The sequence below is a fragment of the Colobus angolensis genome, unplaced genomic scaffold (assembly GCF_000951035.1).
Source record: "Colobus angolensis palliatus isolate OR3802 unplaced genomic scaffold, Cang.pa_1.0 Scaffold71, whole genome shotgun sequence".
Classification (NCBI taxonomy): domain Eukaryota; kingdom Metazoa; phylum Chordata; class Mammalia; order Primates; family Cercopithecidae; genus Colobus; species Colobus angolensis.
Genome location: NW_012120821.1, coordinates 9,547,123 through 9,563,943, shown reverse-complemented (window position 1 = coordinate 9,563,943; position 16,821 = coordinate 9,547,123). Strand labels below are relative to the sequence as shown.

General features: G+C 48.2%; 2 protein-coding genes across 3 annotated transcripts in view; one reads left to right on the top strand and one right to left on the bottom strand.

The window, feature by feature from the left end:
* Nucleotides 1–3,899, bottom strand: part of NDUFA8 (NADH dehydrogenase (ubiquinone) 1 alpha subcomplex, 8, 19kDa) — a 54,503-nt gene extending 50,604 nt beyond the window's left edge. Inside the window, exon 1 of the mRNA XM_011927380.1 lies at nt 3,833–3,899. Coding sequence (XP_011782770.1) covers nt 3,833–3,877 — 45 coding nt within the window. The 5' untranslated portion in view covers nt 3,878–3,899. The remainder of the gene's footprint in view (nt 1–3,832) is intronic.
* The window catches only part of MORN5 (MORN repeat containing 5), a 41,034-nt gene that overhangs the window by 23,053 nt on the left and 1,160 nt on the right, over nt 1–16,821 (top strand). The gene's annotated exons all lie outside the window — the stretch shown is intronic.

The following is a 16,821-nucleotide window of genomic DNA, read 5'->3' as shown; positions in this document are numbered from 1 at the left end:
CATAGGACAGCACCTGGTCCAAAACAGGTGTCCTGTGATTGCTAATTGTGGCTGTTATCATTATGATGATTATTGACTCAGGCTGGAGAGAAAGAAGTGAGAGCCTGGGATTTGTTAAGCTTTCTCTAGGTGCCTGAGAGGAGTCTCTAGGGAGACATGTGCCTAGATATGCTGTCTTTCTGCCTCCTCAAGGGTTTTGTTTGGAAAATGAGGTGCTGCTGAAACTTTGGGGTCTGCAAACACTTGATTAGGGCATTCAGAGCCCCAGCCTAACTTTGAAGGTCCACCTTCCATCCTGCTGTCTCTTCTGCCCTGTGTTCTAGTCCAACAGGACTAGCTGGCATCCATTGATAAACACACAGCACTTCCTACTGCCTATTCTCACCTCATGTATTCCCCCAGCGCAGAATACCCTTCCCTCTTTTCTCCACCCATCTCAGTCCTCCTCATCTCTCAATGCTCAGCACATAACAGAAGGCCATGAAGTCTTTGCCTGCAACCCTCAAAGGAGGGCATGTGGCTTTGCCTGTGCATCCACAGCTTGGGGAGACAAGCTGGGAAACGAATGCTTATTGTGGAGGATCCTTGCTAGGCTCTGTGCCAAGCACCTTAACAGCTTACCTTGGCCATGCACAGTGGCTCAGGCCTATAATCCCAGCACTTCGGGAGGCTGAGGCGGGCAGATCACCTGAGGCCAGGAGTTCAAGGAGGCCAGGAGCCTGGTCAACATGGTGAAACCCTGTCTCTACTAAAAATACAAAAATTACCTGGGCATGGTGGCACATGCCTGTAGTCCCAGCTAGTCGGGAGACTGAGGCAGAAGAATTGCTTGAACCTGGGAGGAGGAGGTTGCAGTGAGCCAAGATCGTGCCACTGCACTCCAGCCTGGATGACAGAGCAAGACTTGGTCTGAAAAAAAAAACAAAAAAAAACCCCAGCTTACCTCGCATGCTCTTCCCTGCCACCCCAAGTGGGTAATTTGCATGAGACACAGTTTGCAATTTGCAATGAAGACACTTGGTCTCAGGTTAATAACTTGCTCATGTCACACAGCTAGTGATACAGTCAGATTCAAGCCCCAATCTTCCCAAAGCCTGTCCTTTTCATTCTTCTTGCCAGCTTCGTGGTTCTGGTTTATTCTGTATTCCTCTATCTCCTCTCTAGATAGGGGCATGTCTGATTCATAGTTGTTCCTCCACCAAGCACAGTTCCTGGCACCCAGTGGGAGCTCAGTAAGGTTCCCAAGTGAATGAAATGGTCCATCTTAGAGCTTTAAGACAAAAACACCACAGTCCCCACAATCAGATGCTACTTCATTTGGAAAAGGGTCCTTTATACACTGTGAGCTAATAAAGAAGCATTTGGAGCTATTTGGGTGAATGGCCTTTACTACGATTACGATGGGAAATTGGGAGACTAACTCTAGCCCTTCCCCCTCCTACATGTCCCTGTCACTCCTCTTAGGAAGGATAAGCTACAGCCTCGCTGGCAGTTTGTACGAGTATCTCTTTCATGGGGCTGTTGCTTGCCTCAATGTTACTAGTAGTAATCATTTGCAAAAGAACTGTACTACTAATCTTTACTCCCTCCTCCCAATTAATGATACCCCATGAGAGTGTGTCAGATGAAAGACACATTATTAATATTCAAAGAAAAAACCCTCATAACCATTTTAACATATACAACTAACAATAAACTAAATTTGCTTTGTGGAAGACAGAGAGTGAGCATCCCAAATTAGTTTATGTAAAAAGCTGAAATTCTTCCCCGAAAGGTCTCAGTACCATCCTCAAAGAATATCCTGATCATCAGAAATGCCGTCAAGATTCCCGCCAACATTATCCCCTTTGTTGTCTGAAATGTCGAATCAAGCACATCTGGCAAATGTCCTAGAGCTCACAAATCTTTCAAACAGCGTATAATTCCCAATGGTTAAAGAGATAACACCACCGCTTAATCGTGCTGCTCTTCAAAATAGCACCAACTTTCCTTCAATCAGAAACAATGGCTTTGGCTTCTTAAAAATATCACACACCAGTGATTATTTGCAGAGAGCGCCCTTTTGCATTTGAACCTGTGGGTTCCAGACAGAATTTAAAATCAAAACCACAAGCCTCATTTGAATGCACACTCCATTAAATGGACAATGGGAATAAGGGGTGTGAATTGGGGTCTGAAAAGTAACCTGACTTATGTGACTCGGCTGCCACTACCAGAATCATGAGGAAGATGGCGATGATGGTGGTGGTAACAGCTAACGATGACCGAGCTTTTGCCATGCACCAGACCCTCAACCAAGGGGTAGGGAGTACTCATGTGATCCCTGTTTGACAATGAGGAAACTGAGGCTCAGTGGGGTTAAAGAATTTCCCCAGGAAATTTGGCAGGAGCCTGAATTCACACTCAGGCTCACCTGCCTCCCCAGGTTTCCCATTTTCCACTTCTGGCCAGCTTCAAGATCATCTGTTGAAAGAGGCATGGACGAAAAGCTCCCAGACTTGAGGTTTATCTGCTTCCCACCCAGCTTTAGAAAAGGGTGAAATTTAAGCAGCACAGTGAACATGTAGAGAAGAAAGACCACTTTAGTCTTCTAATTTTTCTCTGACATTGTTTAGACAGTTGAAAACTGGAAACATCCCCAGTGTCTAATAGGAAAGGACTGGTTAAATAACATATAGTTTATTCTTAATATAGAATACAATGCAATCATTTAAAAATGGCAGTGAAGAAATAGATCTATTGCTATACAAAGGCATCCATATTCTATTTGATAGAGTGATAAAGCAGGATAATAATAATAGCCAGCATTTGCCAACTTCTTACTGTGTTCCAGGCACTGGTCTAAGCCCTTTACGTATATTTTATTTTATTTCATTTTATTTAATCTCCACAGTAATCCCGCAAAGTCGTTATCCTTGTTATTCCCACTTTACAGATGATGAAACTGAGGAAAGGTGAAATGCCTGCCCAAAGTCAAACTGATAGCAAGTGGCAGAGCTGGAATTGGAAGCCAGCCAGGTCCAGCTGACTTCAAAGCTAAAGATAATGTTAGAGCTGACTTTGAATGAGAAGTTGGAGTTTACTAGCGAAAGAAAGAAAGAACCGAGGGCCTCCCTAGCAGCTCTATATTTTATAGAGATATAAAAGTACACATCCAAAGAGTGTAAGGCTGCAGATAGTTCTCTGCCCACTTTCTTGCTCAAAAATTGGCCAATGAACAAGTCTTTCTTTTTTTTTTTCCTTTGAGACGGAGTCTCGCTCTTTTGCCTAGGCTGGAGTGCAGTGATGCAATCTCAGCTCACTGCAAACTCCGCCTCCTGGGTTCAGGCCATTCTCCTGCCTCAGCCTCCCCAATAGCTGGGAATACAGGCACCCAGCACCAAGCCTGGCTAATTTTTTGTATTTTTAGCAGAGACAGGATTTCACCGTGTTAGCCAGGATGGTCTCAATCTCCTGACCTCGTGATCTGCCCGCCTCAGCCTCCCAAAGTGCTGGGATTACAGGTGTAAGCCATCGCACCTGGCCAATGAACAAGTCTTTCAATGACACTGACAAACCAAGACTCCCCTAATCTTGAAGCCACTGCCTTCCCCTGACAGATGAGAAATCTGAGACCCAGAGAGGGCAAATCACGTGTCCAGCCCCACACAGCCTGTCTGTGGTAGAGCCAGGGCTGGTACCCGGGGTTCCCACTGCTGGCTGGAACTCCTTCTGCAAACCCAGGCTACCTTGCCACAGTGCTTCCCTTGCGGTTTCTGCAAAATGGCCAAGTAAGACTCCCCCACAGCCCCCTCCTGCTGTCATCCCTCTAGCAAGACAAAAGGCAATTTACCAAAATGTTATAATCACCTGGAGGCTGGCACGCAGGGACATCCATGCTTTATCTGCAGTGTTGTTAGCAGCACCATAATGAAGGCTTTGTGGAGGGATAATACACTGTAACTGCCAAATCAAATGCCCGCACCAATCACACATCCTTGCCAGCAGACGGGCATTTGTTGTAAGCAAAAGGGGTAGGAAGGAAAGTTATGAATTTCGAATGCCTCCACAGTGCCAGGGACTTACCACATCCCAGTTCTTTGAGGAATAGACCGTTATTCATATTTGGCAGATGCGGAACCTGAGGCTCAGGGAGTAAGTTACTTACTGACAATCAAGCAGCTAGTAAAGGGAGGAACCAGGGTGTGAACCCAGGTCCCTCTGACACCGGAGGCCATGCTCTGAACCGACAAAATATGCTGTGGCCTTTTCTGAACCATGAACCTTTCTGAGAATCTAGGCCCAGCTACAGACCTCTCCCCAGAGAAATACAGTTGAATTCACAAACAGAATTTTGCCTACAGAGGGCGGGATTGGCCACTTGGAAGGCATCCATAGATCCTTGTCAAGACCTTTGCTCTAGGAATAACAGCCTGCCCAGCTTGCCGCCTCTCCCTGGACTGCAGGAATTGCCCATTGCCATCCTCTCTCCCCACCCCAGTTCCAAAGGCCCTGGAAATTCCCCTTCCAGCCATGGCGCCCATCAGATTTTGGTACAATTCTTCCCCTGCCGCCCTCCGACCCCTACATGGCAGCCTCCTGGAGGCATTCGAAGGACACAGCTTCCCCTTCCATGGTTGGAGTCAACCCAGGCCAGCACTGTAATGATTTGTTTTGTCTCCTTTAATAGAAGTGAGTGGAAAGCCAGACCCTATGGGGCTGGAGCCTACTGTCTTCCTCAGCCCAGATTCTGGAACTCGGCACTGTTGACTGAAACCCCTCAGGACCAGGAGATGCAGACGGGGTCACAGGCAGGTATTGAGAGCCAGCCAGATCTGCAGGCAGATCCCAACTCTGCCACTCACCAGCTGTGTGACCTTGAGCTAGGCCCTTAACTTCTCTGAGCTTCAGTTTCTTCACCTGAAAAAATGAGGATAGAAATAGACCCCCCTTCCAGGGCTGTGGCCTGAAGTGAGATGACATGCATGAGGTGAGATGACACACTCCAGCAAGAACAACGGCTGGCCCAAAAGAAGCACCTGGTGCATATTGACAATCACAGCTGTGATCCTTTTACACCCAGGGTGAAAAGGTGAAAAGCAGAGACCTCCTTAACTCTACATCCCAAAGGGAGGAGCCAGTGTTACCATGGCAAACTGCAGTCTGGCCTCCTCCCATCTGCTTTTAACTCTAATTTCAAGACTGGACTAAGGACTGTGGTTTTCTGATCTCTCTGCCCAGCCCCTGGCATTCTGTTATGGACGTGTCCCCATCATCCTCATAATTTCTTATGCACCTAGAGCCTTAGGCCCCCTAAGCTTCCCCTTGACACAGGCCTTTGTTGAGCCCCTGCATCCACCAGGGTTTCACTTGGGGATCAGACCCAGTGCCTGCCCCCACCCCCTGCACCAAAACCAGTGTAGGGCTAGGGGGAACATATACATAAATAGACAGTCACAGGACTGGGGTGGGTGTTCTCCAGATAGAGGCCTGGACCCTTTAGGAAGCGTAAATGTTCGAAAGACTGTAAAGAAACTCCCACCCCTCAAAATATAGCTTAGGAATCAAAATAACATAAACTATTAAAAAGCATAGGAAGCAGTCCAACACAATTCTATATTCCCTACGATGTTTAATTTTAAATATTGAATATGAGATTCTTTCCAGAAAACTGGGAGTATCCCTATTTCAGTGGCACCAGGAGCTACATTCACAGTGTGCTACACACACAGAGAAGAGCATCAGTGTGTCCCAAGCAGTCCAGATGCTGTCCTGGAAAAGGTGGAGTTTGGCAAGTCCTAAAAGGATGAGAGGTGGATTCTGCTGCATGGAAGGGAAGGAGCAATACGGGCAAAGGCCCAGAAAGACGCAGGGGTACAGGGTGCTCCAGATGGAGCAACTGAGAAGGCTTGTGTGTTGGGGAATGGGGAACGTATCAAGGAGGCCTCAGACTGGACTTTGATGAGTGTGGAGGAGTGGTTCTCAGTGGGGCATTCAAGGCAGAGGGACCCAGTGTGGGCTGGAGAGAGCCTTGAATAGCAGGTTAGGGAGTTTAGCTTCTTCAGTCCTTCAGACGGTGAGGAGTAAAGACGGGAGTTGCAGAAAGGTTCCTCAGGGAAGTGAGTAGAGGTCAAGGCTGCAGCTCCAAAGACAGACTTGGCTATCACCCTGCACCCACTCACATGAGCTGGGTGAGCTTGGGCAGACACCTTCATCTCTGAGCCTCAGTAGCCTCCCCTGTAAAAGAGGTAACGACATTGTCTTTCCTCGACTGCTGTGAGGATTCAGTGAGTTCTGGTCTGTCACAGACTTTTGCAGATTCCTCCTTAACACCCCTGCTGACTGTTGCCACTGCTCTAGTCTTAATTCAGCCCTCAACATTGACAACTGGACGATAGGCTCCTGTCTGCCAGGGCCCCTTCAGTCCATCATCCACATGCAGCCAGGGATTAGGGGCCAAAAGGAGCAGAGGGTCAAAGCAGAGGCTGTGGGGTCAGGCCAATAGAGTGACCTTGGCCATGGCACTTGGTTCCTCTGAACTGCCTTCGGACAGCAGCTAGGCGTCATGGACATGTTTAGTGAACGTGGATTCAATTATAAATGCTCAAAAAGAAAAGGGGGCACTAGGAAGCAGGAGGAACAGCAACATCAACAGTGTTGGTGATTTTGCATCCCCTCTCCATTCAGCACACACGTGTTCTGCAGCAAATGTGAGGACACTGCATCAGTCATCTCCATCCCTGTGTGCCTCCTGTCCTGGGAGCACCTTGCCACAGAGGATGATTCTAGCATTTAAAGATATGTACCTGGACGCGGTGTCTCACGCCTGTAATCATAGCACTTTGGGAGACTGAGGTGGGCGGATCACTTGAGGTCAGGAGTTCAAGACCAGCTTGGCCAACATGGTGAAACCCTGTCTCTACTAAAATACAAAAATTAGCCAGATGTGGTGGCAGGTGCCTGTAATCCCAGCTACTCAGGAGGCTGAGACAGGAGAATCACTTGAACCTGGGAGATGGAGGTTGCAGTAAGCCAAGATCACACCACTGCACTCCAGCCTGGGCGACAGAGCAAGACTCCATCTGCAAAAAAAAAAAAAAAAGATATGTATGTTTTATGAGACTGAGCACTACCTACTGCACTAAGGAGGCAACTGATATGTATGTTTTGATCAGCATCACTCATAAACACTACTCATATGCATCTGGACCTTAACAGCAAGACAAACTTTCTAACAATTGTCAGAAGACTGTCTATGTGGGCCAAGCGTCATGTGCCTGTAATCCCAGCACCTTAGGAGGCTAAGGTGGGAGGACTGCTTGAAGCCAGGAGTTCAAGACCAGCCTGGACAACAATCTGTGACCCCGTCTCTACAAAAAGGATTTTTTAAAATTAGTCAGGAGTGGTGGCACACCTGGAGTTCAGCAACCCGGGAAGCTGAGGTAGGAGGATCTGTTGAGCCCAGAGTTGAGAAGCTGCAGTGAGCCATGATCACACCATGCACTATAGCCTGGGTGACAGAGAGAGACCCCCTGTCTATAAAACATTTTAAAAAATAAGAAGTCTGCTGTGTGGCACTTAGTGAGATGTCCATCTCCAGCATGGGACCTTCCTAAGAGATTTCCAAGGGTCATTATGACTATGGGAACTTTTCCCCTCACCCATCAACTAAAGCACCTAAGGCTCCGACCTGAGATAACACCAGCTGTGCATACACAGAGATGTTAATGAGGATTGCATGATGGCAGGCATGGCACCTTGCACACAGAAGTGCTTCCTAATATGAGGCAGCTATATTCCTTGCCCTGACTTAGCCCCATCCCAGGGATAGTCCTAAATCCAGCCTTAGGCCTAACCTTGGAGACCCCACCTCAATTATTTCCACGTATTAAAACAAAGTGTATCCATACGAAATATAAATCCCACATTAAATATAAAAATTTTGCTGTTGCTTGGTAAACTGCTTTAGTAGAAGTCTTCCCCAATTGGCCATGATTTCCTGAGAGTCATGCATACTGGAGAATTCTCAAAAAATGAGGAAATTGAGCCTACAAATGGATGTCAAGTGTAATAAAATTGTTTTGATTTCTAAATTTAATAATTAAGTCTGAATGCATTAATTATAACATTTATTAATTTCAGTTTTGTAGTTTCTCTTTTTTTCTATTTAGAGCCAATCATCTTTTTCTAAGCCTTTTACATTTGAATAGGCCTTAAGAAGCTTGTGGGTGCTTGGCCCAGCCCTCTGCCCAGCCCAGAAGATGCTCTTTTATGGGGAAAAGCCAGAGCAGCCCCATGGCCTTCCACCTCCCCGCCCTGTGGCAGGCTTTGCCTAGGCAATGACTCCTCAGTCAATATTGACAATGCGGTGGTCTTGGCCTCTGGCCACCACCACTGCCAGCAAAGTTCAAAGCCTCTTTCTTGTCGGGAGTGGTGATGGGGATGCCCGGGCATTGCTGCCCTCACTGTGGCACTGCTGTGGCCCTGCCCCACCAGTTCACGTAGGCTGCATTTGCACAGAGGGTGTGGCAGGGCGATGGATGGGACCCATAGGTGCCCGCAAGCTGGAAAGCCTGCTTTGCAGTGTACCCCCGATCCTAGCCTGGAGTCCTCTGAGGATGGGCCTAGACCCCCCAAAAGACAACAGCCCCTATGACAGAAGCTTCCTTCCTCCAAGGCCTGTCCCAGCCCTGTGCTCACTGCCACCCTGGCATTCGGCATGAGCCCTGGGCTGTCTCTGGCATGAACCCTGGGCTTCCTGGGTTGGAAGCGCCTCTGCCCTCTGCATGTGAAGACACACACTGAGACTTTAGGGACTCACATCCTGCCACACTCAGCCAGTCACATGAGCCACACACCATGTGCACACCTCCCCTCAGCTGCAGCCTCTCCCACACTCACACACACATCTCTTCATGCTTATGCTGGTGTGAGAGCAGTTGGATGGAAATATACACACCTGTGTCTGTGCACACACTCGCAGCTTCTCCGAGCATGACTCTGGTGCCAGACACACTGAGCCCTTCCCTCTGCCCTGATGGAAGGAATTGGGGCAAATCATTTCACCCCTCAGTTTCCTCATCATAATTGGAGACAGCCCCATCTCACTCACTGAGGAGAGGAGGAGTGTAGCCCCCGACATACATACGGAGCTGGGCACCTCCTAAGTGCTCGGCCAGTGTGAGCTCTGCCACTCTCCCAAGGCAGACGCTTTGTTTCCTCTTGGTCTCCTCCCTTCTCTAGTCCCCATCCCAGCCTCCTCACTCACGTAGGGTGGGAGCTGCATAGCAGCGGTGACCGCAGGTGTGCCCAGCCCAAAGGCGTGCCAAGAGCAGGCAGAGCCCAGCCTGTGGGTGTGCAGTGACCCCAATCTGCCTGCTTGCCTTCCCTGGGCTCGCCTGCCCTGGCTTGCCCTGCTGGCTTTGAACAAAAATTATTAGCTGAGCCACGGCCCTTGATCCTTATGGCACTGGTCCTCATGTGAAGGCCTCCTCCTCCCGCAGGCTCCCCCCTCCATCCTGGCAGGGAACCAGAAGTCCTGGGGGTGTCCTGAGCGAGTCCCTTAAGGATGCTCCCCTACAGGCATCCAGTTTGGGAATGAAAGACCCATCACAATGGTGATTGTAGCTTCCATTCCTGGGTGCCCACCGAGTGCTGTTCATCCTGGTCAGTCCTCACTCTGCCCTCTGCAGAAAGTCTGATGAAACCTGCTGCAAAGACAAGGAGTGTGACTCAGAGATGGAGTGACAAAGGGCCCAGCGAGTCAGTGGCTCAGCATTGGATCCAGGCTTGTTCGGCTCCAGAACTCCTTCCAGTCTTTGCTGTGTTGCCACACGAACCCTGAAATCCCACCTTCACAAGATAACTTCTAGCGTTTCTTTTGGTTTTTGGCATTTCCTGTGCACCAAGTGCTGTGCTAACCTTTTTTAGGAATGATCTCACTTGGTCCTCATGCAAGCCTTCAAGGCAGGCATCTTTGTAGATGAGGAAATGAGACCCAGTGAGGTGTGAGGCCACTTGCTCAAGGTCTGTAAACTCATGGCACAGAGTTCCAATGCCCAAGTTCTTAACCATCACACCACACTGCCCCCTCCCTGCTAACCCTCTGAAGAGCTGGTATTTCCATGCAGCTGTTCTGAGACTTTCAGGATCTCTTTTTCCCCCAGCTCTGCACTGACCTGCAGGCTGCACTAATGTCACCCGGTGACCTGGGCACAGCTCAGCAGGCCCAGCGCAGCTGTGCCCTGTACAGGTCAGTTCATCCCCGCCTTCACTGAGAGGCAAGTCCCAGGCCAGCCAGACTTTGAGCTTCCTGAGCGGGGTTAGTGCCCAGGTATGACCCCACACAACCCAGCCTCTCCATGTAGTAGGGCTGCTCAATCTATTGCCTCAAGTCACAAAAGGAACCAGCAGCTGGCGGCCTTGAACTTGCCATTGGCATGCCTGCCTTGCCCTCTCACGAGCTCCGTTTGCCCAGGGTGGGGAAGAAATTCTTCCCCCTTTGTCAAAACCCCACAGGGTAAACCTATTGCTTTTATGTCCCCCAATTTACATTTCTTTATTCATTATTCACCATGTATTTATGAAATACTTTCTGAGTGCTGGATCTGTGCTGGGCCCTGATGATCAAAGGTAAATGGTACAGGGTTGCCCTAGGCTGGAGGGGGTGACCACGACCAACACTGTGACCTCGGCTCAGGGAAGGCTGACGTCCAGGTGGGGTCTGTGGGGGTAGGCGACAGCCAAGAAGGTATGAGGCCCAGCCCACACATTCATGGGGCCTTTAAGTGTGGACTGTGACGGACTGAAGGAAAACCCTGTTCATCAGACAACTCAAAATTCACACCCCCTTTCCTGACCGTAGTGCCTTCAGCATGCTGTGAACTTACACTTTTTTGGAAGAAATCCTAGAATAACACACTCATATTACATTTGGTTGTTTGTGTTAAAAGTAGCAATTTGTCAGCCAGGCGCTGTGGCTCATACCTGTAATCCTAGCATTGGGAGGCCAAGGCGGGTGGATCATGAGGTCAAGAGATCAAGACCATCCTGGCCAACATGGTGAAACCCCATCTCTACTAAAAATACAAAAATTAGCTGGGCATGGTGGTGCACGCCTGTAGTCCCAGCTACTCGGGAGACTGAGGCAGGAGAATCACTCGAACCTGGGAGGCAGAGGTTGCAGTGAGCCGAGATTGCGCCACTGCACTCCAGCCTGGTGACAGAGTGAGACTCTGTCTCAAAAAAAAAAAAAAGTAGTAATTTGTCAAATGTAAATGTTTAAACTATTCTGTAATTGTTATCACCTTGCTTAGGCCTGTCTTCAATTTTATATACACTAATACTACAAAATGGAAAGTACCTTGGGCCTCTGTTGTGCTCTGAGAGGCCCTGAACCCAAACCAGGTCCTGAAGGAGGAAGGGTGGTCCCTTGGGAACAGCATATGCAAAGGCACAGAGGCACTGGCGAGCATGCACATGGACTACTGCAGTTCCTCCGGTGGCTGCATTTTACAGCGTGAGGAGAGCTGGGAGGGAAGTGGGGAGGGAAGCAGGCCTGGGAAGCAGGCCTGGGAAGTAGGGGGACCTGGCGAACTTGAAGGCCAGGCTGAGGAGTGGGGAGCCTTTTCAGGGAAGTTTTTCATTGCGGTAGCCCATAGTCAGATTTGGGGTCTCTCTTGCAGTACGTTTCTTTTCTTCTCTATAAAAAGCCCAGTTATCCTAATGACCTATGAGTGCAGGGTATGCAGGTGGCAGCAAGGTCACTTCCAAAACTTCAGAACCGGAATAAAGACATCATTCAGCCTCAAAGGTAGACAGACCTAACCCTGAAGTGCACCTGGGTCCTGGCCGCACTCGCTGCTGGTCTCAGTCCCATCTGTCCCTAGCACTGGCCACAGGGCTGGCCACAGAATTGGGCTTGCCAATTCATTAATTAATTCAAAAGCTATCAACTGAGAACCTACTATGTGCCAGATGCTCTCCTAAGCACTGGGATATCATAGTGAATAAGCAGGCAGGGCTCCTGGTCTCACTGGAGCTTATAGTCCGGATGGGGAAACAGACAACATGCACGTAAACAAATACATATGCAGGGAGTGGCTTATGCTGTGGAGAAAATAAAATGAAGACAAGATGGAGTGACTGGGAGTGGAGGCAGTTAGATTAGGGTCATTGAGAAGGTGACATTTGAGTTGAGACCTAGATACCGAGAAGGGGGTGCATGGGAAATGTTTGTTGATGGCAACTGACACAAGTCAGAATGAAAAAGGCTTATTCCAGATTTCATCTGAGAGAGCGTTTATAAGCGCCTACTGTATGCTGGGTCTAGTGGTCAACAAATTAGACATGGTCCCTGCATCAAGAGCTTACAGTCTAATGGGAGAGAAAAACATTATATAAGAAAATATTCAAGCGGGGTGCGGTGGACCACGCCTGTAATCCCAGCACTTTAAGAGGCTGAGGCAGCCGATCACCTGAGGTCAGGAGTTTGAAACCAGCCTGGCCAACATGGAGAAACCCCATCTCTACTAAAAATACAAAAATTAGCCAGGCATGGTGGCGCATGGCTGTAATCCCAGTTATTTGGGAGGCTGAGGCAGGAGAATGGCGTGAACCCAGGAAGCGGAGCTTGCAGTGAGCTGAGATCACACCACTAAACTCCAGCCTGGGTGACAGACCGAGACTCCGTCTCAAAAAAAACAAATGAAAAACAAACAAACAAAAAGGCAAATAAGTATAGATTCAAAAATTGTGATCTGAGGGGACCATGAAAGAAAAGGGAGCATGGGAGGCCAAGATGGGTGGATCATGAGGTCAGGAGATTGAGACCATCCCGGCTAACATGGTGAAACCCTGTCTCTACTAAAAATACAAAAAATTAGCCCAGCTACTTGGGAGGCTGAGGCAGGAGAATGGCGTGAACCCAGGAAGCGGAGCTTGCAGTGAGCTGAGATCACACCACTAAACTCCAGCCTGGGTGACAGACCGAGACTCCGTCTCAAAAAAAAAGGAGTGAATGACGTCAATCTGGATGTCTGGGTCTGTGAAGGGATGTCCACTCCTCTTAGAGAACATGAGAATCTCACCTTTTAGGGAGCGCTCTAGATTTTCATGTATTTCTTATACTGTTTATTTGAAAGGAGTTAAATTAACAGAATTCTCGCAAAGATACTACACAGTTGTCAATACACCCCACACTCAATTTCCCTGTTATGACTATCTTACATTGCATGGTACATCTGTCACAATTAGTGAACTAATATTGATGTTATGATTCACTAAAGCCCATACTTTTTACAGATGCCTCTTCCTAATGTCCATTTTCTGTTCCAGGATCCCATCTTGTCTCCTTAGGCTTCACAGGGGCATAGCTGTTTCTTAGGCTTTCCTTGTTTTTGGTGACAGTTTTGGGGAGTACTGGTTAGATATTTTGTAGGACGTCCCTCAACTGGAATCTGTCTGATGTTTTTTCTCATGATTAGATTGGAGTTGTGGGTTTGGGAGGAAGATCACAGAAGTAAAGTGTCATTTTCATCCCATCCTATCAAGGGTCCAGACTGCCACCATGACTTACCAATGTTGCTGTTAACCTTGGTCACCTGACTGAGGTAGTGTTTGTGAGGTTTCTCCATTATAAAGTTACTTTCCCCTCCTCCCTTTCCATACTGTTCTCTTTGAAAGTCACTATGCACAGCCATGCTTCAGAAGTGGGAATTTGTGCTCCAACTCTTTGAGGACAGAGTACATAAATTACTTAGAATTCTCCTGCATGGATTTATATATTCTGATTTTTATGCATTTTTGCCAGTGTCTTTATGCAAGGTCTTTTTGCTTTTCAGGAGTTCAAGAACCCTGTTGGTATTTCTAGGAACCTAGAACTTTTATTTTATTTATTTATTTATTTAGAGACAGGGTCTCAACTCTGTCACCCAGGCGATCACAGCTTACCACAGCCTCAATCACCCCAGGCTCAGGTGATCCTCTCACCTCAACCTCCCGAGTAGCTGGGACCACAGGCCCTTGCCACCATGCTCAGCTAATTTTTCTATTTTTTGTAGAGAGGTGGTTTTGCCATGTTGCCCAGGCTGGATTAAAACTCCCGGGCTCAAGCAACCTGTCCACCTCGGCCTCCCAAAGTGTTGGGAATACAGTTGTGAGCCACCACGCCCAGCTGAGGTATCTTATTTCAATTAACAAAATGCATCAAGTTACCAAGACATTAAATTGGAGGGAAGGAAAAAAGCCAGACTTTTTTTTTTTCTTTTTCTTTTGAGACAGAGTCTCGCTCTGTCGCCATGCTGGAGTGCAGTGGCGCAATCTCGGCTCACTGCAACCTCCGCCTCCTCGGCTCAAGTGATTCTCCTGCCTCAGCTTCCCGAGTAGCTGGGACTATAGGTGCCCGCCACCATGCCCAGCTCATTTTTGTATTTTTGTAGAGATGAGGTTTCACCATGTTGGCCAGGATGGCCTCGATCTCTTGACGTCGTGATCCACCCACCTCAGTCTCCCAAAGTGCTGGGATTACAGGCATGAGCCACCGTGCCTGGCAAAGGCCAATAATTATTTTAATTTTTTTTTCTATTGTAAATACCCATTAGTGAAAGAAGATTTGGGAAATAAAAGCAGAAAAAGAAACTCTCTCATCCCACTATGCAGGGCTATTATTCACATCTCAATTTAATTTTTCTTCTGTGCACAGTTATTACATAGGATATACTATGTGTACTTTTATTTCTTGTCTCTTCATACCATTTTTCTTTTGCTTATTATCACATCAAAAACATTTCCCCCATGTTGCTATACAAACTTCATAATAATTATTTTCAGTAGCTGTTAAATATCCCCTCATGTGTCTTACAGTATCCACCTCCCTGAATCTAGCACGATGCCTGGCACATAATTATTTGTTAAATGAATGCACATACAACAAAATAATCATTCCCTCATTTTTAGAAATGTACGTCATTTTCCTTTTCCCTGGTTCTAAATAGTTCCGAGACAAATAGATAATCCCTTTAAGATAGTGTCCCAGAGTGGAATTACCACGCCAGCAGGGACCAAACATTTTTAAGATCAATGCACCAAACCAGAAATCTTCCATCTCTCTGCACCACCGGCAGTTGTGTCAAGGGTAATAATTTACAATTGATTAAAGAGTTTGTGGGGTGTTTTTTTCCCCATCTTTTTTCTCCCTCCTTTCCCTCTCCCCTCCTACCAAAAAGGGAAGAAATTATCTGAGAAGGTGAAGATGTTCTCAGACAATCATATTAACATATTCCAACAATCGCAATTTGCAAAATAGTAATCACAACTCCCAGGATCTGGGAGGCATTAATCAAAGCTGCAGGTTTAATTCCATTTTAAATATTGATGAAATGTGCTTCGGCAGCCTCACCCTGGTGTAGCAGGGCCAGGGGAGCCGCAGAGAGGCGCAGGGGAGGCGAAGGGAGGGTTGGTGAGCAGCTGCTGGGAGGGGAGGCATCTGTGATTCAAATTGGTGGCTGTACAGCCAGGTAGAGAGTGAAAGGGGTAGTGAAGAGGGCTGTTAAGTCCATTGCTGTCAATTTTTAACGATCAGGGAGGGGCCTGAGGACTGGTTCAGCACAATAAACCCAGTTTGTCTGGTTTCAGGGGTTACTGCTGAAGAGGTTGCAGCTGCACTGATTCGAATAGCCTGGAGACTTCAGAACTGTAATTATCAACCAGGCTGCTCAGAGTGTGGCAAAAGTGGGCTCCACCAGCGCTTAACTCCTTGTGTGCTGACACATCATCGCTGCTTTCCCCACCCCTGGGTTTCCCAGCCTCAGCAGGGACTCCCAGGCAGCCTCCCCAGAGGAAACTGAGGCTCACTGGCTGCTTACTAGAGTGTGCCAGGCAGCAAGCTGTTTTCCTTAGGTCTCATGTAAAGAAATGGTGGGGAGGTGGTTAGTGATATGGGGGCAGTCTCAGCTCCTGACGTGCTAACATCTGCCCTGGGGTGAGAGGTCAGGCTGCAGAGCCTGGTGAACCTTGGTTTGAATCCACTGGCGATGGACTTAGGACAAGGCTCTCCCCTACCCGACTGGGCTGTTACAGAGATCCAATGAGACACGGTGTCTGCAAAGCACCAAGCACACATAGGCTGTCTGTGAGCCTCCATCTCTCTGGCTCTGGGTCTGGTGCCTTTCACAGAAAAGGAAGGCATCCCTGGCAGGGGATCTGATTCATGCAGCTTTCCGCCGGCCCTCTGTTTCAGCTCTCAGGGAGTGCCCTTGTTCCCAAGCATCTGCCATTTGTCACCCAAGGAGGGTGGGGAGACCTATCCTCCCATCTCTTAGGCAGGAGGCACTGGGCTAGACACAGGGTAAGGAGAGGAGGCAAGAACTCCTCCAGTGCTCTGACCCTCAGGAGAACTGGTTAAAGGCAGGGAGTGGCACCAAGGGAAGGGAGGAGTGGTGGGAAGGTGGAAAGGCAGGAAGGCAGGGAGAAGGCAGCGTGGTGTGAAAAGAGTATGGGCAGCTGGAAGGACGTTGCAGGAAGGATGTGCAGGACTCATTGACCCTCCTCCTGGAAGGAATGTAACCCCAAGAGACATTCTCCACATATCCATGAAGGGGTGTGGCCAAGAACGCTTGTCCCAGCATTGTTCCTGGTAGTGGGACTTGCAGGCAACCTCCGCAGCCACCACCAGCATGGAGAGGAAAATGTGACGGAAGCCAAGCATGGAATATTAGGCAGCAGTAAGAAGCAAAGAGCTGGATGTACACACAGCAACAAGAATAGGTCTTGAGTGAAACATGTGAAACATAATGAAAGCCACAGCACAATGCCATTTCTGTAAATTAAAAACACACTTGTACA